General features: G+C 45.5%; 1 protein-coding gene across 1 annotated transcript in view; it reads left to right on the top strand.

Moving 5' to 3' along the window:
- Positions 1-2,029: 2,029 nt before the first annotated feature.
- Positions 2,030-24,060, top strand: part of LOC146831425 (uncharacterized) — a 232,073-nt gene continuing 210,042 nt past the window's right edge. The window contains exon 1 of the mRNA XM_085605726.1: positions 2,030-2,634. Coding sequence (XP_085461852.1) covers positions 2,310-2,634 — 325 coding nt within the window. The 5' untranslated portion in view covers positions 2,030-2,309. The remainder of the gene's footprint in view (positions 2,635-24,060) is intronic.

Below are 24,060 nucleotides of genomic sequence, written 5' to 3'. Positions count from 1 at the left end.
CGCAACCGCACTCGCACACCAGCAGCTGCCGCATCTCAGGGGCGACATGTGTATTATAAATTATCGAGCCCTGGTACTCGCTCTCGCGCGCACCATTCGCGAGCTTGTTTTTTTTTTTTTTTACAGTGCTGGTTTACTTTAATTCAGAGCGCGGCGCCCGATTTAGGCACACCGCGCTCCGTTTATTTTTTTTCTATTGCTAAATTAATGAACTTTTAGAAAAGACTCAACTGCTATTGTGGTTTTGATGATGAAAGCATTTAATGAGCGCTCAGAACGCACTGATCTTCGGCTATAAATCAAGTGCGTTTAAACGCCTGCCATCAAGGGAGATTACTGTAGCTTGACTAATCTCCAGGAGCCCTCAGCCCAGGGCAAAGTTTGTAGATCAGATTCCCGGCACCTCTCTTGTCTGGAAAGGGAAGACATCAGTCTTCACTGGAGATGACACATCGGAAAGGATGAACTCGGGGTCAGAGAGGAGTCACCTTCAAGGGAATACAAAATGGATTCATCCTGCCCGATCGTTACACCCACCCCGAAAAGCGAGGACAGCGGTTGACTGAAATACGAAAACTGTCATCCAGATTGCAATGGGGGCGGGGTCAGTGAGTGTGGGAATTGGATCAAAACCGTGGCTAAAACGGACAAAATATTCTGTACTGTTGGCCTTTCACTTTGAAATAACTGCATGTAATCGAACACACAAACCTTATATGATAAATACATGCAAGTTAAACCGATAGGTGGGAAATCCTGCTCTCAAACGACCTTTCCATTTTCTGATTAACCAATTGCACACATGTACACTTCTATTAGGTGGCAGGAACCTGGTGAGAGGGCTTTTATTTCTTCTGTAGCTCACTCTCCTGATCTCAGCTTTACAGCACTGCAGAACCCCATCCTTTCACTCTCAGACTGAGGCACCTTGTAGTCCCTGATGGTCCGCATTACCGGTCCAGGGATGGACGTTTGTTTTTTTTAAACAAAAAGTAGGTTATGTCATTCCTATAGTTCCGACTCCCCCCGGGCGGGTGAGGGGGGCATGAAGGCTCAGTATACTGTAGTACAAAAGGTTTTTGTTTTGTGCACAACTCATGTATTCATGTAACATCTGCTAACATTTCGAAACTAAAGCTTGTTCTATTCAAGAATTTGGTGTATTCCTACGTGCATTTTACATATTATAGGGGCTAGGGACTTATTACAAATGTGCTTGTTCATTTGGAATGATACTATCTGGGAATTGTAGTCATAGTTTGTTACCATTGCATCTGATTGGCTGACATATCTAATAGCAATGCTTTATAACAACAAGCATTGGCATAGCCAATAGGTATCGCCTTTGGGACCTTATAAGTGTTTAGCCATGCAACAGTTGATGTTGTTGCACCAAGGATATTGTGCTGGATAACTAAACACTTCTAAGGTCCCAAAGGCGAGACCTATATTGGCTATGCCAATGCTTGTTAATTACTGCCGATTCTGAGCCACTGAAGGAAGCGGCCCGCTAAAAGCCCTGATCACAATAATTCTTATCCTACCTGAATCCTTACAACATTGCTTCTCGACACATCACATAAACAGAAAAAAGCGTTTCGAAGAGGGAAATGTATGTATTACTTCTTTTGTATGGAGGACAGTCACAGTACAGTAGTAAACAATCAGTTTGCTCAGAAGAATATCACCGTTCAAAATATACGCATTAACAGAAACAAAACACCCGCGATGGAAGATACAAAATTCCTATCCACAGTCGAAAAGGCAGTAGCAAAGGCAAAAGACCAGCGCCCACACCGGATAAAAAGGAGTAAAAATGGTTGCTCCATGAATTAATCATTAAAGCACAGCATCCTTTTGCTTCCTCGGCATCCGTCACAAAAACTTTCACTCAGCGTGGAACACTTCGAGCTTCCGCCTCTCTGACGTCATTGTCTGACTACACTCCTCCTCCGAGGCGTGAGTGACCTTCGCACCCAATCAGAACGCTAGGTACCCAGACATGTGCCGACCTCGCGCCTGGGCGCCTGCGCGAAGGCCGCATGGCTATATAAACATGGCTGATGCAGCACCGGCGGCACGCCGCTGACCTGTGCTTGCGGAAGTGGCTGTTGTAGCTCGGTGTCTCCCCGGTGGGGAGGATACCTGTGATGACGGACTCGGTGAGGCACGGCACCAAGCTTTCGTTTCCGGCGTGCCTGGCGCTACGGCTGTGTTGAGCTCGGCGCGCGCCCGTGGATGGCCATGTGCGTTCAGGGCTATAGCAGGTAGCCGCGCGGGTGCCGCGTGCTCTGGACCATGCCCCCAGCATGAGCGCCGCCGTTCCAGCCCGCCCCCACCCTGAGCCCCCGACACCTGGGGTACCAGCCGCCCCGCCCCAAGGTGCTCCTGTTTTCCCTGTGTGCACTGCTTCGCTCTCTCTGTCAGCTCCGCCGGGTCCCCTTATAAGTGCCCTGGCTGCAGCAGTCCCCGCCCCCCAACCTGGAGCAGCTCTGGTCACCAGGATGACAACCATGGCCGGCGGCGCTCAGCAACCCAAGGTCACCAATTCCCCCAGGATGCCTGCCCCGCAGACCTTGTCGACCAAAGTTCCGCCTACGTTCCAGCTGCCAGCCAACTTTCAGATCCCACCAGGTGAGTCCAGCGCCTACGTTTTGTATTTGCATGTCACATCTGTCATTCAGAAACTCTATTGTAAAGTTTGCTTAATTGCGCAAGTAGTTGATGCCTAGAGATGGATTTGAAGTTATTGCATTCCCACTGTAGCATTCCCTATTACGCAGAAAATTCCCAGCACTTCTTGTACTTTTCGTGCCTCTCTGCGAAGTCTTCTGATGGTGACTGCTATTTAATTTGATTTTCTTTTCGCTTTGGAGATGCAGTAAGTGTTCCATTGGCCTCAAGTGTATTAACTGGTTAACATATCATGCGCTTATCTCTGATTACCGCCCACCCGAGTTACTTATGCATATCACGGTTTTTGAAGCTTTTTTGCTTTAAATTATGCTTATCTCACAAAATGTAGTGTTTTTACTTAGGGCCTTTCATTGTAGTGGTGTTGAAAGTCTTTCATTGAAATCCAGGGTTTCTGGTAATTCCTTGTTTTATACTTTTAGATCAGTTATACCATGAAAGGGTGATTATCTTGTACATCTACGGTGCTTCTTTGTTGCTCGTTGTTCCATTAGAATTTTGATTTTACCTGTACGGTATTTTTCGGTACTTAAAATTAAATCTTCAAATTTGAGTTCTCCAGGTAAGCCCAATGCATGAAAACAAATGATGTGGCTAATTGGCAGCCACTACTCTCTTATACCCTTTTTGGAAAACAGTCCTTTAATGTTATTACACATCCAATCAGTACTGCAAATACAAGTGCATATAGGTTATTCTATTACTCGGTCAGTGGCTCCCCAATATCCTTTCATTGAATTCTAAAACATGCTGTCACTACCGCCTGGACTTTGACATCTCCACGGCATTATCATCTTTGCCACGAAGTTAACATACATAACCCGACATCCTCATTATTTAAACTGATGTTAGCATCATCAAACTATCTTCAGTTATAACATTCTGACGAATTTAGCTCTTTACAAATTTGTCCAAATCCACATCACAGAATAGACACACTATTTTGTGTATAGAAGAAGCTGTAATGAGATTCTAAATGTATTAGAGAGCTGTTTTGTCTGAGACCTACAGAAGAGAACCAGTGATGGCTTGAAAGCCCAGTGCAAGCAAAGCAGTTGCATGTTGAGGTTGCAAAGCACCAGTTATGTTATTGATTCTTGGTTTTGGTTAGGCTGTATGGTTGCAGTTGTTTATTGCACGTACAAAAGGGGATGGTGATGGATGGAGCATCAGAACCAATCAAACACTCACACCCAGTCAACAGATCTGGGTTTGATCCATCACCGTTCTTTAGCCCACTCTGCCACCCCAGTTCAGACATGGCCATATGCAAATCAGTCTGACCCTGTGCCTCATGGGAACAGTCCAGCCCGAACTGCCAAGCCATGCCTTCCCTGGACCGGAAACAAGGGGTGAATGTATGACATTGTTCTGCATTCTGTCCATCACTGTTTTTTTTGCATTTGTCACCCCGAGTGGGAAGGGTATGCCCAGACGTGGGTCCCGTGCTCTTCATGCCACTGGAATCCAGCTATCCTGGCTGAAGAGGGGTGAAACCCCGAAACCGGTCCTAGGATGCTTGTTTCCAGTCCAGGGAGGAACTGGCTTGGCAGTTCGGGCTGGACTGTACCCATGAGGCACAGGGTCAAGACTGATTTGCATATGGCTGGGTTCAAGCTGGAACGGCAGGGTGAGCAAAAAAACGATGGATTTAGGCCCAGATCTCTGTACTGGGGTGAATGTATTACATTGTTCTGCATTCTGTCCATCACTGTTCTTTTTGCATTTTTTTTTTTTGCATGTTTTTTTGCAGTTGTTTATTGCACAGCTTACTGCAGGAGCCACTTTAGTGTTCTGAATCAGTCATTGTACTAGAATGTGTTGCGTGTAGTGCAAAACAATAACTATGCTCCTAATTAACGTTTCTGAAGAAATTATTCAAAATAGGAATGTGGCAAAGGGGTGGGTATGAAAGAAAAAACTTAAGTTGTGGCTACACTGCAGTTAGCTTCAGCTCAACACGAACTGTATCATTTGTATCTGTAACATATTCACTCATGCTCACAACTTTATACCACCAAAACTAAAAACCTCGTTTTAGCATTATTGCCATGCCAAACAAAAATGGGTAATGAGGCTGACATCACTTCCAGCCGCTTTGGCCATTATCTTAATTTCCCGCTTACTCAAAATTGTAATGCTGCATTGCAACACCAGCATTATTTTTACCACCACCTTTTGGCTTCGACATAGATATTTTATTTTCATAGTATTGCCTTCCTTTCTACTTCAGTCAATGTACTGTTTTGAGGTTTCCATTGATATTACCAATTAATACCAAAGTTAGGTAGATGTTAGCACCTCAATCACCATTTTACATTGATATCGCCAATACATTCTAATTGACACCACCATAATCCATTAAATTGACTAACGCTGCTGTTCCTTTGACATCTACATGGTTGTTATCGCTCTCCTAACAATTTATAATGATCCATATGTATCCAGATAGACATCAATTTCATATTGTTGGTAACCTTCCCATTACCCACTCATTATACATGGAGCCAAAGAAGGAGGATTAACGATCAGCAGAACATATCTTTATGTAGAACTTGTTATGGAAAAACATGAATTAGAAGTGTTGTTCACCTTATTGATGGTTGATTGTGCAGCAGGTGTTATGACGTTAATGTCCATGTTTGCTCAGTCATGGAAAATAGCCCTGTCATACATTATGAATGTCAACGTTTTTTGGAAGTTTCAGCAAAAATGCAATGCTAGCTAAAGTATCATCTTAGCTTGTTGGTGGCTTTCCTTTGAAGTTATGCTGAGCACAGAATTCAAATACAATTGCCGCTCGCAGGCTTTGGCATTCTTCTACACCGGCTGGGCTTTTAATTGAGGACCTGTTCGCCGGCTGCGGACGACGACACGCTGCTCTCAGAGGAAACGGTGTTTTTACTTTGAACCTTTCACATTCGGGACTGCGAGGACCAGGGCGCCTTGCGTATCACTCACCTGCTGCACCTGGTTCCTCTTCCCGACTCCTCCCTCTGCCTATTTTAACCACACTTAGTCTCGCGTGAGCGGGACGCATGTGGGGCGCAGACCAGGGCGAAGCCCGGGCAAAGGGCGGGCCCGTTTAAGCCCGGTCAAGGCCGGACCGGGCCCCCCCCTCTTGGCTGCCGTCGACACTCCGGTATTAGTACGTCCTAATGTCAACCAAAAGTATGCGGAAGAAAATTGTGCCCCAAACCCCACTGGTGTCAGGTACTCTGGATAGTTTTCTTATGAGGGATAACTCAGTAATGAATAATGAGCTAAATATTCTAGAAAGACGTCTTTCTGAGGGCATTGAAAGTACCAGAAGATCCTCCCTGGGTTTGCTTGCAACTGTAAGATCCCCGGGTGGTATGGATGATTCACACACTGCCTTAATGGACAGCATTGACCAGACGATCAAATCAGTTTTGCAGGAACTTAGAACTAGTACAACATCACGACAAGACTCACTTCAACCGATTCTCGAGAGTGCAATTGTCCCTTTGCCTGAAGTTGTTCCAATCGTGGAGAGTGAACTTAATTTAGTATCTGCACGAGGGACTCGGGAGGGAGCTTTATCTAAAAGGAAATGTGCAAGGAAGTTTAAGGAGGGGAAAAAGCTTAGAATAGATTGTACTTCTGACGCCTCATTGCTAATTCCTTCCTCAGTGGATACAAGATTGACTGAAAATTCAATTGTAATACCTACCCCAACTCCTGTGCAAACCCTTTATCTATTGCAGCCTCCCTCTCTTTCATTGGGAACGGGAAGTGGTGTAGCTGAGGACCGTATAATTAATGCTCTCACAAATGCCCTGAAACCCCTTTTAGACCCTCTAATCTCTAGACTAGATACTATTGAGGTTAGATTGAAAGAAGTTGCAATGGCTTTTGGGGTTACTGATAACTGTCCAAGGGACAATGGTATACGTAGCGTCCCACGAGCGAACATGGCTGAACCTTTCTTCCCTATTGCTACCAACTCTTCAGGGCTGTCAAAACCCACAATAGCTACGCAAATGATCCCAATAGATGTACCCTTATCCTCCTCAAATGAACCATCCACCACTGTTGTCATGCCACCACTCCCACATAAACAATTAATATCTACTGTAAGGTCCTCTACTTCTTTACCCAAATTAAATTTAAATGAACCAGGGAAAGTCTCTAATGAGAATTATGGCATCACCAACCAAGACTTAGGTAGACTAACTTGGAAAAATGTTGTGAACCTCCCCCCTGAGGCAGCCCCCTATGTAATAGTCCTGAGTGGAGTTCCTGAGATTGCTAAACCGGATCTAGAAACCCACGATTCACTTAAAAACAAAGTGACCAGTTGGCTGAACATTCATAGACCACTCCCTCCGACCATGAGAGCTGATGTCCTGATGGTAAGGAGGATTACCTGGCTGGGAAATACCCTGAAGAAAATTAAGGGTGACTGTGTCCTGGTGAACTTCAGAAATCCACAGATTGTGTCATATATTTTTAATTGGGTGGGGAACACAGGAGCCTCAGTTATTCAACCTCTCCCGCTATCGTTCTTTTATCCACCACAAAATACAGGTGCCCACTCAGGGAATATTGAAGAATGGACAAGGGTGGGATCCACTTCCCAAATTAGAAGGCATAGGCTTACTAGGTATAATGCCCCCACTTTGGATGAACTCTCTGGTTATAACATGTTTAGTTGCCTTGAGGAGGTTGATTGACTTCAGTTGGAGAATGGGAGTGGGAGAGTTGACCTTGATGGTATAAAATTGCACCCGGTGGCCTCACCATTTGATACGAGGGATTATAGACTAACCCCAAACCCAACCATTTAACTTCCTTCCGAAAAGTCCCCTGTTATTCATAGTTGCCCACCTCCATTAAAAATCCTTTCCTGGAATATAGCTGGTCTCTCTAACAAGCTTAATTGCCCCGATTGGGGCTCATTTATAGACCTCCAAGACATATGCTGCTTCCAGGAAACATGGGCCAGGGAAGAGCATCATCGCTTGGGGTTTGCTTCATTCTCAGTTCCAGCTAGGTGGGGACGAAGGAGCCGACCATCTGGGGGTTTAACAATTTGGGTTGCTACCCATCTGGGTTGTAGTCCTACTGTTCTAAATACAGGGTCTGAGGACGTCCAGTGTGTACTCTTGGACTGGCGTTCCGGCCTTCGAATGGCCTTGATTAATGTTTATTCAAGACCGGTCAGTTTTTCTGCTGAATCAAGTACCATTGAAGAGTTATCTACGGTATTGATTAATATTCCGGACGATACTCTGATAGTGGTGGGTGGAGATTTCAACTCTCACTTTGAACCACTCGAAGGCTTGTTGGACGCCATAAACCAGGAGGAGGATGATTTATGGAAAATTCCATCTGTCTCAGGCCCCACAGTACGAGTTTGGGCACCTTTGGCTGTCCAAGTTACTTCTCTAGCACTGGCTCATTCGATCAGAGCATGTAATGGACGAACAAAATCTGATAATCCCTCCAGGCCCACTTTTAATAAATTTGGTAGGGAGGCTCGCCTTGATTACATTTTTGTCCAATGCAAGGAGTGGAGTCGAGTCCAGGATTTCAGGGTGCTCCCTAGAGGAGAGAGCGACCACAATCCCCTAATCTTGGACTTTCTACTACCAGCCTTGCGCAAGGGTGAAGCCCTATTCCAACCTAATAAAACTAACAGCCTTACTCTCTCTAACAATAGACGTAGGGTAAGATAGGAAAAATTGGAGAGTAACCGAGATGACTTGGCAAAAATATATGCTAGGGTTAGTTTAGCTCTGGAAGATATGGTTGCTCTCATGGAGGAACAACCCCAGTCTGATTTCTTTCGAAAACTGGGTGAACTTAATAAGGCACTATTTCTTACCCTAATAGATATTTTAAACCCCGTAGTTCCCAGTCGAAGAATTGTTCGTAGAAAGCACTCCTGGTATAACCAGGCATGCAGATTAGCGAAGAGTGAATTGTTGGATGCTCTAAAAGAGAACTCAAAAAAGGAAGTCATCCAACCTAAGAGACGTGCTTATCGATATCGAATTCACCACGCCAAGCTTGAATGGGGTAATGAGAACTGGGCTGCTCTTACAACTGCCTTAGCTAATAGGGACTCAAGGAGGTTTTGGCAGATCGTGACTACTGGTTCAGTTGAACCCGATCCAGCAATTAACCCGAATATTGCTCCAGAAGTATGGGAAGATCACTTTAGCATGCTTTATAAGGGGGACCGTTCCTGCGGGGAGGTTTTATCGGCACGATTGTTGACGAGTGATGTTGCCGACACTCCAGTGATTACCTTTACCTTGGGTGAAGTTTTGACCGTTATATCTAGGCTTCCTACTGGTAAAGCTCCAGGGCTGGATAGGGTCCCTGGAGACCTCTATAAACACCAGCCCAGGGTATGGGCGCCGTATCTTTTAGCAATATTCAACGCAATTGCTGAGGGTATGTCGGTCCCCTTTACTTGGCTTGGAGCGGAGGTAGTCCCTATCTTTAAGAAGGAGTCGCCTCTGCTCCCGGCAAATTATAGGCCCATCAGCTTAATAGATGTCGGCCAGAAGCTTTTTGCGAGGTTGATTTTAGATCGTCTTCTGGATTGGGTCGAGGAATTTGAGATTCTCAGCCACTATCAGGCGGGTTTTAGAAAATGTGTCTCAAAAAAAAAAATACAATTGTCAGGCATCTGATTTTGTTGTTGTTGTTGTCCTAATAAAGATTTAAACAAAAATGGGCAATGGTTAAGTGATCAGTCACACCATCCACTCTAGATTTTGCAGTCCAAACTGAAGGTTAAGATGACTTTGGAAAATATTTAACTGACATTTAAGATTACAATCAGCACATCAGTAAACTGCAATACCAATTTGAATACAGAACAGTAGGTTGTTTGATTAGTAAAATGCTCAAGTTTAGAGTTAGTCCTTGGTTATTTGGAGAGAAAGTTTATAAATGGTAGCCTTAGATCAAACAAGCACAATAGAATGGTATTGGATTTTGCCGAATTGGGTTTCATTCTGTGGGTAAAACGGATATCATTCCACCACTATGTGAAGTTTGAAAGGATAGGGTGAATATCTGTTGGATATCAGGTGATTGCTGTAAAGTAAGTCATGTAGTTTAGACTTCAGGTCACCTTCAGGCTGGTTGGGAGCCAGGTTATTATAGCGACTGGTCAGTCAGTCAAAAAGAATGTTTATTTAGACCGTTTGGTCCTTAAACACATACAAACATCAACCTTCTGCAAAAGCAATCTCAAAATATAATCTTTCTAAAAATGACAAAAAATTCCCCAATTTAATTAATAAAAAAATTTTCTGAGTGAGGTACCTTTTTATCATAGACTAAAGATTTTAAAAAAACCCTCCAATTCTATACAGTCTTAAACTTTCTTAATTTCAAGCATAAACCTCCCGATTGCACAAGCTATATCCATAAAGTGCATTTCGGTCAACAGGTCTACTGCCTGTGCTCATGGTTTGACATCATATTTTAAAAAGCTATGACGTAAAAAAATGTTTTTCGTGCATCAAGGACTTCTAGACAGTCTGTTAGACTTGGCATCTTTTGATGTTTCCCCTGAGTTTTTGTTTTCTGACCTCCCAATGTTTTTGCTGGCATAGTGTTTCTGCGCACTTTTCTCACTGCTGATCAGTGGTAAAGTGCAAGTGCTCCTGTTGGAAATTGTGTTATGGATTGGTGTTTCCACGATTGGATATTTGATTTACTTGTAAGTGCACTGAGTGTGCCAGGGCCTGTAAATCAAATGCTACTAGTGGGCCTGTAGCACTGATTGTGCCACCCGCTTGAGTAGCCCGGAAGAGGTACCTCAGACCCGCCATTGTGGAGTCTGCGCGCAGTTTGTAACTGCCATGTCGACTTGGCCAGTGCACACACTTGCCAGTCCCTCACCTTCCCTTTTCTTACATGTCAGCCACCCATACAGTAGGCCCAAGGTACCCCTGTGGGCAGGGTGCAGTGTATGTGAAAGGTAGGACATGCCCTGGTGTGTGTGGCATGTCCTGATAGTGAATTACGGACAATTTCGTTTTTTGCTATTGCAAGGCTACCTGTTCCCCATAAGACAGAATGGGGAGTTTATTTATAACATCTTATAAACATAACTGGCCTGGGGAATTGGGTAGGAAAATTAAAGTTTAGTATGCCTGACCTCTGAATCTAAAGATGCATCTTTTAGTGAAGATGATTTTTACATTCTGTGTTTGAAAATACCACTTTTAGAAAGTAGATATTTTCTTGTTAGTCATTCCGTGTGTCTCTGTTGGAATGTGGATTGCCTGTCTGGGTTTTGGATGACAGAAGACTGGGGAGCAAGAGTGGCTCCAGATAGTCTAGGTGGGTCAGGAAATGGCTGAATAGACCTAGGCTGCAATTGGGGGAGGGGATTTCCTTGCACCTCAAAGGGCCTGGTCTGCCTCTGACCATGCCGTTTCCACCTCCTGCCAGGAAGTCACACCACAGAAGGCAGAACTGGTTCTGGCTGGGCACAGACACCCTCTGCCTAAGATCAAAGGATTTTGGGATATAAATATTTGGGACCAGACCCCTGAAATTTAGAACTCTTTTGGACCAAGAAGACTGCCAAGAAGAAGAGCTGAAGAAGCTGTGAGGAGGAACTACCACATTGCTGTGTGCTTTGCTGTTTTGGCCTGCAGTGGCTGCTTCTGTCTTGGGCAGTGAAAGGATTGGACTTTCTGCAATCTACTTTTGTGAGTTTCTCCAAGGTCTTGAGGTAGAGCTTGCCCCCTGTTCAAGAAGTCTCAGGAACAGCAAAGACTTCAAGCTCTTCTGCCCTCAGCCCTGGGGACTGTGCATTTTGTGCTGCAACAGAAGAAAAAGCAACTCAACGACGTCTACGATGCAGCTGCCGACTTCGTATCCTGAAGGCACTGCAGAGGACAACGCCGCACCGCGACCCTGGTCTCACAGACGACGCTGCCACCGAGCCGCTGCTTGTACCGCGACCTGTGAGCCTCGCACTCTGCACCGCCTCGCTTCACGACGATGCCTTGGTATCCCGGACAACGCCGCTCCACACCGAAATCGACGTCGCTGCTTGCACCGTGGTTCGAGGGCACTGCTCGTAAAGTTACACGACACACCGCTCTCATCCCACATCGCAGCCATGGCCTACTGACTCCGGCGCCATCGACTCCAGTTCGTCAACCGACGACAGCGCTTCAGCAACGCCGCTGCTTGCACTGCGACCTGCTAGCACTGCTACGAGCACCGCATTCCCTTCGCACTGCGACCCTGGTCTCACCGACGACGCCATCTGACACCGCCACCGAGCCGCTGCTCGCACCTGAACACTGCATGCCGCACTGCAGCACCCGACGCCAGCGCTCCTGACTTCAACAGAGAGGAGTTCAATCTGCAACGCTTGTGAGCTCAAGGGCCCCGACGACTCCGGAACCGATGCCTGCAGACGCCGTGCTTTCGGAAGCTCAAAGAGGTCGCCGACATCCTGCATTTCTAAAAGGTACTGTTAGTAGGTCTTCCTGACACAGTAGCTGGTCCGCGACGCCGTGGCCGGCCAGAACTGTTTGGATTTGTTTGCTTACGAAAGCCGTGATAGCCCTGTACGAAGCTATCGACATCAAGGAACTATTTGAAGCACATTTTGATAACTGAAGATTTTTAAGTACTGTATTGTGGATTTTTATCGTTTTTGGTCCTGTCTTAAGTATATAAAAATCTTGGATATTTTTCTAAACTGGTGTGGTGTCCTTTTGTAGTGCTTACACTGTATTACTGTTGGTTATGTGCAAATGCTTTACACACTGCCTCTAAGATAAGCCTGACTGCTTGTGCCAAGCTACCAAGGGGGTGAGCAGGGGTTATTTTAGGAGTGTAACTCCCTTATCCTGACTAGAATTATGGTTTCTGTCTGGCCTTGGCGCAAGCCCTAGCCTTCAGAAAATCCCATTTCTAACACCGTCTAATAGAATATGCAAAATATCACATTTTGTGCCTAAGCTGCAGGTACACCTCCCTTCAGGGTCTATCATAGAGCCCTTTTAATCCTTCAGTAGCATCGCACGGGTTAAATCCGCTTCGTATCTTTAATAATTCCTTTCCAAGCCAACGATCGGGCAATATATCTATGTATGGGGACTGTTGATTATTCTGCTGTGACTTAATCATTAACCGCATAGATCTTTTGTCTTCCAAGTACTGCCAATCATGATCTTGTGATGTTTCTTTCCCTAATATCCTAAGTTTCCTCTTACTTTTATCAAGTTGTAGGTTCTGCAGGCATAATTCAACTTTCAATTCCCAACCCACCATAGCTAACATTTCCCTAACTCCCTGAGCGCACTTAATTTCACTGTGTAATATATCCACCATTGTGATATATTTTGGTCATCCCCTCACCCCAGGCGTTTGCCAGTATCTTATTAATGCCATACTTGCCATTTTCTTTCATGATACCATTCCAATTTCTATTCTTACTGCCTGTATCATGTAGTACCTGGGTAGGGTCAATAACTTTTTTACACATTTTCCTGCTTCCACGTCTCCCTCCCTCCTGCCACTTATAACAGTGCAGCACCTATAAAAACTGGGGAGGTACCATGGTCATATAAGCTTTCAGAACTGGTCTATCTGACATTTCTCCATAGTTATTAAATTTTTTCAGACCACTAGCTGAGGTAGGCCCCAAATTCTCAGTGCATCCAAGTGTGTTTTCCAAGTCAATGATTTCTCAAACCATATTCTAGGTATTTATACTCCTTTACTATTTCCGGCTTTGTTAAACCAGGAACCAGCTACATTTCTTCCTCTTTTGACCAAAATCAAGACCGTAGTTTTTTCCAAGTTTACTATTGATTTTTTTTTTATGGCTGAAATATTCACTAAGTACCTTGAGTTTCCTTTGCAGACCTATCTCTGTTTGGTCTAGGATTACCAGGTCATCTGCATAAAGTAAACACACTATGTTTCCCAGCTTATTTTAGGCTGGCACCCCTTGCTGTTCTCAAAGTAGCTGGCAGGTCTCCTGTAAATGGGGAGAAAAGCAAAGTGGCCAAGACACACCCTTGTCTTAGCCAATGTCTTTTAGATATCTTTTGCGACAGATTCCCCTCTGTATCTGGGATGACCTGTACCCAATTGCGGCTGTGTAGCCCTTGGCTTATAGTCAGGAGATCCTTTGGTATATTCAAGCCAATTAGCGTCTCCCATAACCGTTCTCGATCTTCTAGATCAAAAGCTGCTTGGAAGTCGACAAAGCAGCAGAACAGGCTACCCCGCTCCACTGACTTCCATGCCATATCCCAAAGATAGAAGCAATTGTCAAGTGGCCCTCCCCCCCCCCCCCCCCCCCCCCCCCCCTTAAGGCTTTCAGTATTATTTTCGCAAACATCTTGTCGCCGACATCCAGAAGGTTGATTAACATATAATTTTTTTTTGGTATCTTTATGTCTCCCCATTTATGAATGGGTCTAATAATTGTTCCTCTCCAATTGTCAGGCATGAGTCCTGAATCAAGTATATAATTAAACATTTTGGCAAATAATTCTGCCCACCAATCCGGTCTAGATTTTATATTCACTGCCGGGGTCATCTGGGCTAGCTGCCCGGGTTAATGTTAGATTTGATATAATTTGTCTAACATTACGAACCGTAAAGAGACCTGGTATCCTTCTCCAGCTCCATCCAAGCGATTTCTTTCTGGCTTACTTTGACCCCACCCTTCCCCATATATTTATTCTAGAAATCTCTCCTTTGCATCTTGTGTCACTACGCAGTTCAAAGTCCCCTGCTTCGTACCAGATCCATCTTGCATTAACTTCCAGAACCTTTTTAGGTCTCGGCTAGCGAAGGCTGCGCTTGACCAGTCTCGCTCGCAAGATTTAATGACTTGGAGTAGTGGGGCTTTAACCCGCCCCTCTTCTCTCCTCTTCTCCATTGGCTGGCCTCTGAAATGCTGGTCAGCCTTTGGAGAAGAGGTTTGTCTCTCCAAACAAGCCCCGTCCTTTTGCGATTAAGGGGGCGTGTTTTTTCAAATCTTTCGCTTTTTTAAAACACGCCCAGAAGACAGCGAGTCTACGGCATGTCTTGCTCACGCTGCCTACACGCGCCAGTCGGCTCTCTGATTGGTTGGCAACTACCAAATAAGCACTGTGATTGGTGGACCTTGTCAACCAATCAGAGAGCCTACTGGCGCGTGCAGGCAGCGTGAGCAAGACACGCTGTAGACTCGCGTGGTGCAAATGGGCCATATCCAGGGATGCGGCAGTGCAATAATGGTGCAGACTATCTTGCAGCAGTATCAGTGGGTCAGCAGTGTGTGGTTTTATTGTAGGTATGCCTGCCAGCTGCTCTCCCGCTGCTGCCGCGTATATCCCCAATTGCACTCTCGCACTTGCCTGATGAGCGAAATCTCCTGACCACGCTTCGATAATTTCTGCCTGCACAGCCTTGGCGTCAAACTACAGTGGCGCTCTAATCTGGCTCTCGGTGGGTATAGGTGACGCCAAGGGAGGAGGACCAGCACTCAACCCGCAGTCCTGCTTTGTATGGCCCCGCTTGCGCCGCCCGCCTCGCCTTTCACACAGTTCGCACCGTGGTAGAGGGCAGACGCTGGTCCCGGGGGCCCCGACTCTGCTCTCAAGCGTGCCGCTCACCTTCCGCTGTCCACGGGGTGCAGCATTCCATTCCCTCCCACACTGCTTGCGCTTCTCACGGGCCTCTGTCAGTAACGACTGCAGCTGTCTGGCGACCTAGGTTCGCCGATTACTCGCCCCGCCTGCTTTCACTTTAGCCAGCGGCTGCGCTGCACCCTCCTGTGTTCAGGCCTCTCCAGCGCCGTACAGCGTTCAACTCCATTTCGGTCTTACCCGTGCAGTGTTTTTCACTTAACTTAGGTCGATCGTTAGGTATGTCGTTCCGATTTCGTTTTCCGGGGTTTCGAGCTTTCTCGGCCATCTTCAGGCTTGGCTAGCTCCGCCCCCCGATCCCCAGCGTATGGGTAATAAGGTGGTAGGATGAGTCAGTCGCTGCCTACTACCTTTCTATGGTCACAAGCATACTTCTGTGACTTCGCAGATTCCCTCCAACAATTCTTACCGCCAGTCCAACAAACTCTGAAAGAGGGGGAGGACATGCAACGTCTCTAAGGATGCAACCAGGTATATAACAAACCAAATGTGTTACGGGCAGAGGACCCCTCGTGTGCCATCTGTAGCTCGTCCAACGAGCCCTCCTATTGTACTGCATTTGGCATCCTACGCAACCTGCATGCCTCCTCCCAACGCAATGCCACTGCCTCTGCCTTACCCCATGTAAGTGTTGGTGCCTGCCAGTGATCCAAGATAGGCAGCACGGCTGCCCTCTAGTTCATGGCAATTAACCTGTGCAGCACTAACATCACAAAGTCCAAGAAGTGATTTGTAGCGCTCCCCGCTTTCCTACGCCTAAACAGCCCCTAAAAAATTCCTTGCCATGGTGTTAAGGTCAGCTCTTCCCATTCAGCCAGCTAATGTATTGTGCTACATCACGCCACTAGTCCATAACTACAGGACAGAGCCAGTACATAGGTGCCATATCAGCATCCAGGGCGTAACACCGCGGGCAGCTGGAAGGAGAGCCGAAAATTCTGTGGATTCTGGATGGGTTGTAATAAACTCAGTGTATTATATTTTCTCTGGCTTCTCTTTTTCCTATGTTCCCTACAGCTATTTCTTAAAAACTTGACCCTTAGACATTGAACCACTTGTGAGATTACATTTTCAAACCATCCTAGGTTATCAGAAATAGGGATGCCGTCTAGTGTCTGTCTTTGCTGGAAGACTGCTAGTTTTCCCATACACTTTGTGAATCGAGTGGTGAGCCACCTGGGGTAGTACAATTATTCCTATACAACCGAATCTCTTGGTTTTTAATTTTATTTTTATTGCCTCCTACCATCGCAACTGTCGGGTTAGTGGTAACTTCCCTAAATTTTCCTCACCTCAAAGGCTCTGATTTTAAGTATTTTTTTCCATGCATGGAATTTTGAATTAATCTATGGGGGCATGGTTGGTTGCCTATTCTGAATGTGCGATTTGCTGGCCGATCTGTCTCCAAGACCCCACAAGGGTCTAATTTATGATTTGAAGTCTCCCATCAGTATGAACAGATGTCTATGATGTCCGTCGATTTATATCCTGTTTAGAATTTTTCCAATTCTAATTTATACTTCTTATCTCCACCCCCTGCATATAAACATTTACTACAACTATACCATCATACTCTGGGTTCGGATCTAAAAGAGTCACTCTACCAGCCACTAACCATTTACACTTAACTTTCAAGGTATTCACCTTCTTTGCTATTTCAGTCGATATCAGTTATTTGTCCACCAGATGGACGTCCAAATTGTCATTTCCTGGCTGATGCATATAGTTGGACATATCCTTCAAACAGAGGGGTTTCGTCGCATAGCCAAGTTTCCTGTAGGCATACAATCGCATGGCGATGCATTTGTTAAATTATTTTCAATATAGATATTGTACTAAATCCATTTCTATTCCAAGTGAGTATGCCCAGGCTGTCCGACAAGGCTACCTTCTAATCAATCTCACTTAGCCAACTTTTTTGCTCCATTACTGGAAATGCTAACACCTTATAGCTGTTCACAGAATTTGAGCCTTCCCTAAATTCATCCATTTGATAATGTCTTATAATGATTTTGAGATCACCTTTATCTTCGCATCCCTGGTTGATCTATCTTATCTGTCTTAATCCCAACCCCGCATGATTTATCAAGAAGGGTTTCTCATATTTGTCCCCTTCTGACAATTCTGGTCTGGGGGCAAATCTAATTCCTTCTTTAAGTAACTCTTGCTCTGCTTTTAATAGTGCAGACTTAACCAGCTGTGAATACACCAATACTGTTACCTCATTTTCCCATTCTATTTGTAGTAAATCCCATTTGTCTAGGATCTTTAGTCCCTATATCTCAGGCATACAAATTTGGAAAAGGAGAAGAGTAATGTGTCGGATTTAGTGGATTTAGTTTCCTTACTGTTTTTCCGATATTGCTTTTGTTGTGTCGGTTCAAAATAGATAATTATCAAAGGTTTCCTGGCCCTTTTCCCCAATACCCTCCTCCTAGGTATGTATTGTTTGCATGTACTTGCTTCTCTCTGTTTCTTTATAAGCATCAGATAGTGAGATATAAATACACTTTTTTTAAATTTTTTAAAATAAATGTTTATTGACATTTTCTCAAATACAGTACAGGTAAACTGTTTGGCAGCAAAACGTAGCGGCATATTCAGTGCAACGTCAGTGTTATACATGAACGACAACAGTGGACAAGCAAACAACTGCAACGCATCTTTGGACATCATTTTAGTTTCCATATTCTCAAACTTTTTCGGGTAACCCCTTGCTTTAGAAGTCGTCTTTTCCCCCAACATGTACATATCCATGCTTTTCTTCCATTCAGTTAGAGATGGATTCGCCACTGCTCCCCATGCCTTAGCCAAGTCGCATTTTGCTACCACTAACCCCAATTGCAGTAGGGTTAACTTGGGTTTGGGGAGGTAATTTTCAGTGGAGATTCCTAACAAAACAAACTAGGGATTAAACTGAATCACCTCTCCCAGGACATTTCCCAGCTCTTCCAGCAAGGTAGCCCAATAGAATTGAATCTTCGGACAATCCCACACTGTGTGAAAAAATTTACCTACCGACAGCGCAAACAGTCAGGTGTTTCCGCCCTCCCTATATGGTGCAATCGTGCCCTGTCGTAATATGCTCTGTGTACATACTTAAATTGGATCAGTCGAAGCCTGGATTTAATGGCTACCTCCCGGGGGTGCATCAATGCCATTTCCCAATCTAAATCCTCCAACACCCCCATCTCTGATTCCCACTTCGCCCGTAGTTTCTGCAATGTGTCTGGTTTGTTATTTATTATTGTTCTATAGGTCCAGGAAACCGCCTTCTCTACTAGTGCCCCCATCAGGAGTCGCCCCTCCAAAGGTGCATATTCGGGGATGGTAGTAGTGTCTATGTGTTGTGCTCTCCATGCACGGGCCAGTTGTAGGCATTTGTAGTGTTGAGTCATGTTCATATCGTATGTAGCCTGAAGGTGTGAGAAAGTAACCAACTCTTTACGGTGCAGTATGTCCTTGAGTTGTGAGATGCCTAGTAAATCCCACTGCCAGAAACCACGCAATTTTGTGATTTCCTGAAGCCGGGTTCACACCCAGAGTGGTGTTTCCCTTGTAACACAGCCATCCCATTTCATTTGTCTCTCCGTCTGTTTCCATGCTGTCACCACTATCGGCGTTGCTGTCAGGAGCTGCGCCGCTCCTTTACCCCCGTATAAGTAATGTGTATATGGGCGCTTGGTGAACTGTGTGCATTCAAGTGCGTAGGTGGGGTGATCTCTTTCTGAGTATTGCCATTCGTTCACGACAACCATGTGTGCTGCCCTTAATACGCCCGAAGATCAGGCAGGGAGATACCACCGTTGTATTGATTATGTTGTAGCGTCGCCAGTGCAATTCTCGGTTGTCTCCCATCCCAGAGAAACGTCCGTAAGAGATCATCGATTTTGTTGAAGACCTCCACTGGAATGCGCTGATAGGTGTTTTGCAGCACATAGAGAAATTTTGGGAGCACTATCATTTTATATAGTGCTGCCCTACCTAGCAACATCAGTGGCAAAGTCTTCCACGTCTGCTCGAAAATTCCTGTATAAATTGTGATCCAGTGCCATAGGTATGTTCGTTGTAACGTAGATCCCTAGATGCCCTCCTGCGCTAGCTGGAGTTGACTCGGGCCTGTAGTGTAACTGCCACTCTTGTCTACTGGATAAAGGTATGATTTCCCCCAATAATACTGTACCCCGCATGTGCACCATATGTCTCACAGCTGTCCATGATTGTTGGGAGTGTCGTTTCCGGGTATGTAACGTACATCAATATGTCGTCTGCATATAGGGATATACGTTCGTCAGTCTCATCATTCTCTTCATTCCTGAATCCCATGATGTCCGGGTGATATCGGATCACTCGGGCAAGTGGTTCTAACACCAGGGCAAAAAGCAAAGGAGATAGCAGGCAGCCCTGTCGAGTACCTCTATCTATTGGGAATTCCCGCAACACTACCCCCATTGACTCGGACCCTGGCCACGGGTCTCTCATAAAGTACAGTGATCCAACGTCGGAATACCGGACCAAACCCAAACTCTTCCAGACATGAGAAAAGGCCAGTGGACAGTGTCAAATGCCTTTTCGGCATCAAGGGAGAGGACTAGGTGTGGATCTTCTCTTTTGTGAACCACTTCCAGCCAGTTATGTAGTCTCCTCAGGTTGAGCCTTGTCAACCTTTTGGGCATAAACCCGGACTGGTCTCTATGAATGAGGGCACCAATTACTACGGTGAGCCTGTTTGCTAATATTCTGGCTAGTATCTTGGTCTCTGTTAATGAGGGAAATAGGGCGATACAAGCTACATGCCTGTGGTGGTCTTTCCTTTTTCAGGAGGACTGCGATTGTGGCAGTCCGCAAGTCTCTGGGGAGGCTTCCCGTCTCATGCGCCTCCAGATATAGTTGGAGAAGGTGTGGGCCGAACAGCGTCGCATGATTGCTTAAATTCAGAAGGCAGCCCATTAGGTCCCGGTACCTTTCCCGTTTTCAGTTGGCCGATAGTTGTCATAATTTCGTCTTGTGTAATCTTATAGTCTAGTTTCTAGGACACATCGTCTTCTAATTTAGGGAGTTGTATCTCCCGAAGATATGCATGTATTTGTGACACCTCAGCTAGGTCACGTCGCTTGTAAAAGGCTCCGTAATAGTCTGCAAAGGCGTTTGCTATCTCAACCGGGGTCAAATGAATTTGACCATCCTCCGTCTGTATCAATGAAACCCATCTATTGTCAAGCTCCTTCTTGCTAAGCCATGCCAATAACCTACCAGTCTTGTCATCTATGTCATACAGACGTCGGTGAATAGCTTGTGTTGCGTGTCTTTCTTGGCCAGTGACAAATATTCTTGCCGTAGGAGTTGCAGACTACGGAGCATGGAGGGCTCTCTGTCCTTGCTCGCCTGTGATTCGAGCAGCAGTAACTGAGATTCCAGTCCCGTGATCGCCTCTTCCCCTTTACATTGTTTTTGCGAGCTATGTTTTGTGCCCTATCCCTTAACACAGGCTTGTATGCCTCCCTTAATGTAGTGGCAGCATCTACCGACCCCACATTCTTGTTAAAAATACAACTGCGTGTCTACCCTGAGCTCTTGAGCTACCTGTGGGTCTTGAAGTACCCATGGGTTTAATTTCCATTCCCCGTTCTGTCGTTGTATGTGTACCCAGTGTGAGCCACAAGGGTGAGTGATCCGAGAGGCCCCTAGCCAAATAGTCTATCTTGTGCACTTCCATTAGTTCCCCCATTGGTGAAAATATGTAGTCTATCCTTGAAAAGGCTTTGTGTGCCCCTGAGTAGAAGGAATAGGCTCTGGCCTGAGTATGCTGCTTGCGCCATATGTCTGTGAGAGTTAGTGTATCTGTGAACCGTTTAAGCGGCGCTGCTTTGGGGTTCCCCATTGGGACAGTCGTAAGATCATTCGTGGGGTCCATTACGTCGTTAAAGTCACCCCCGATAATGTGTGTATCTGATCCCGCCTCCAATAAAATTGCTGCAAGCTTATCTATCGTGTGCCGTTGGAGCTTGGGTGGTGCGTACACACTAACAAAAGTGATGTCTCCTATTCCATACTCCTTTGATCGCTACATATGTACCGTTTGGGTCTGTCCAGGAGCGTTCTATTCTAAAGGGCGGGTTTTTCTAAAGAGTATCGCCACACCCCTTGCCCCTGTGGAAAATCCAGCGTGAGCCATTGTTTTATATGCTCCTCGGCCCAGGAACCCACATTGAGTACCTTTTTAAGTATGTCTCTTGTAAAAGAATGACATCCGGTTTCAATCTTTTGAAATCTGCCGCCACTAAACCCCTCTTAACCTTACTCCGCAACCCGTTCACATTCCATGAAAGGATTGAGTACATTCCTGCGTTAGATGAAGCCATCGCGGTGTTGTAACAGATCTAATTCCTCAAGAGGTCCCTGACCTCCTCCCCCCCCCCCCCCTCCCCCCCACTGCCGCCCCTGCTATGTCTTGGCGTATGCCGTCTCACCATTGGACCACTCCGCCTCAGTGTCAATATGTGCAGAACAAAAGAACATACCCCCCGCCCAAACCCAAAATCACTAGCAACACATCATGTCCCCCCACCCCCCACACTGTATGCACCTCCACCACCCCAAAACTTGTCAACGGGACAACACCAGTGCGGGTAAACCACCCAAAGGTCTGTAGCTCACCCCCCCCCCCTCCCCACCCACTCAAATATACAATACTATAAAAAGAAAGAGGCCCCTGCCAGCCAGAACTATTTGGATTATTTGTTAACGACGCTGTGATAGCCCCGTTCTGAGATGACGACTTCAAGGAACTGTATTTCAAGTCTATTTTTTAGTATTGATATTACTGAGAACTGTATGGTGAATTTTTATCGTTTTTGGTCTAGTTTGCACAGATAAAATATTGGTTATTTTTCTTAAACTGTTGTCTTTTTGTAGTGTTTTCACTTTATTACTGTTGGTTATGTGCAAATGACTTATACACTGCCTCTGAGATTCTCCCCCCCCCCCCCCCCCCTTTAACCTGACTAGAAGGAAGGGTCCTTATTTGGACTAAGGTGCAAACATTTGCCAACTAGAGACCCCAATTTCTAACCGGTAACATAAAGACAGCAATAATTAGCTAAAAAAAATTGATGTGTAGCTCAGGGATATTATGGTAGGGCCTGCATTGTTGGTTTCAGTCCTTAGGGCTTGCATCCAGGGTAATTATTTCGTGGAGATCTTATTTAAACAGCTATAGTTGTATGTGTGCAAAGGTAAAACGTTTGAATTAATTGTTATCGCCAGTGTCCTACTCCACTGGTATTTTTCATATCTGAAATGTGTGCATTTTCAGAAAGCAATTTTGAGAAAACGAGAGCATTGTGTTAACTGGGATAGCGAAACTCTTATCATTTGTACTAAAATTACCGCAAGCTGGTAATTTGCATCTGGGTGCCAGGTAACTATACTGTAGTGTGTGTGCCAGATGTAAGTAATCTGACTGAAACTAGGTCGGTTAATGAAACCATAAACCTAGGGTTAAGGATTGGTTTTGATGACCAATAACCTATTGCCAAGAGCTAAGAATTGTTTTACGTGAAGATTTTATCGTCCCTACATACTGTGAAGAACTGTTAATCCACCTTTTGGTGCCTATATCCTGTTGCGCAACAGCAAAGGTGAAGATAAGAAAAAAGTCCCATGGGGTCTGTAAGGGAGCAGATAACGTGCTGTGAGGGGCCGGATTGGGTATGGTCAGCCTGGTCACAGATGAGCTTGAGTGGTTCTTTTGTCCTTGACTACCTGGATTGCAAGCATATTGTTGCTCCTGGGGCGCTTGTTCTTTTGGGGCAAGTCCCACAAAGGTTTCGTGGAGAGTGCAGTTAGCGTGTGTGCACCACAGTGGGCATTATGGTAATTGCTGCACGGTTGCAACAGGGACATGACTCAGATTTTTGTGCTACCAGGGTACTTTGGTATTGCAGAAGTCATAGCAACCAGCCAATCTGCCTTTCACTAATATGTTGTTCCCACTGCAGTTATGGTTTCCCAGGTCCGTGCAGGAGTGGCTCAACAAGTTGAGTACTTCTGATTAGCCCTTTTATAAAGTACTACTAAAAGTCTCATAATGCAGGAAAAATCCTGGACTACATGTGCTACTTGCGAATGGTCCTGGAAAAGTAGAGCATTCTGGTTCGGTGATTTACTGTGTTGCTTGCTTATTGCGTTGGGAGCCTGAAAAGTACTGCTCTAGCACCTTCTGAATGTCCATATTTTTCTTTCCTAGCAGTGTCTGTACTTCATCCAATCACCTTTGTAAGACTCCTTGGAGAGAGAACATCTGTAGCTCTTCTGGGAACCCTGGGATTGTCTGGGAGTCCCTTTTCCTAGCCCAACACCTCCAAAAACATTGAGACACTTTAAGCAACAATTTGGCCATGTCACGTTCCTTGAAGGCCCGGAGGCATTTCCCTTGTTCTTTAATGAAAGACCTATAGAGCCATCATCCCTCTTTGGAGGGTGCCAACTCTCCCAGTTTAGGGTCTACCCTGTGGAATGGAGATTTGATGTATTCGGAAGTAATGGCTCAGTTTGCGTTCCCTGTCACGCATAAGTCTTTGTGTGTCCCTCAGTCAACCTATCATGATTAATGCTAGAGCTTCTGACACTTATGTCAACACCTCTTTGCCATGGCGTATTTCCCATTGGAAGTGACTGTTACTCTGCCATCCATAGAGGG

The sequence above is a fragment of the Triturus cristatus genome, chromosome 5_1 (genome assembly GCF_964204655.1).
Source record: "Triturus cristatus chromosome 5_1, aTriCri1.1, whole genome shotgun sequence".
NCBI classification, from domain to species: Eukaryota; Metazoa; Chordata; class Amphibia; order Caudata; family Salamandridae; genus Triturus; species Triturus cristatus.
Note: the sequence above shows the minus strand (reverse complement) of the source record. Positions and strands in the feature narration are given on the sequence as shown.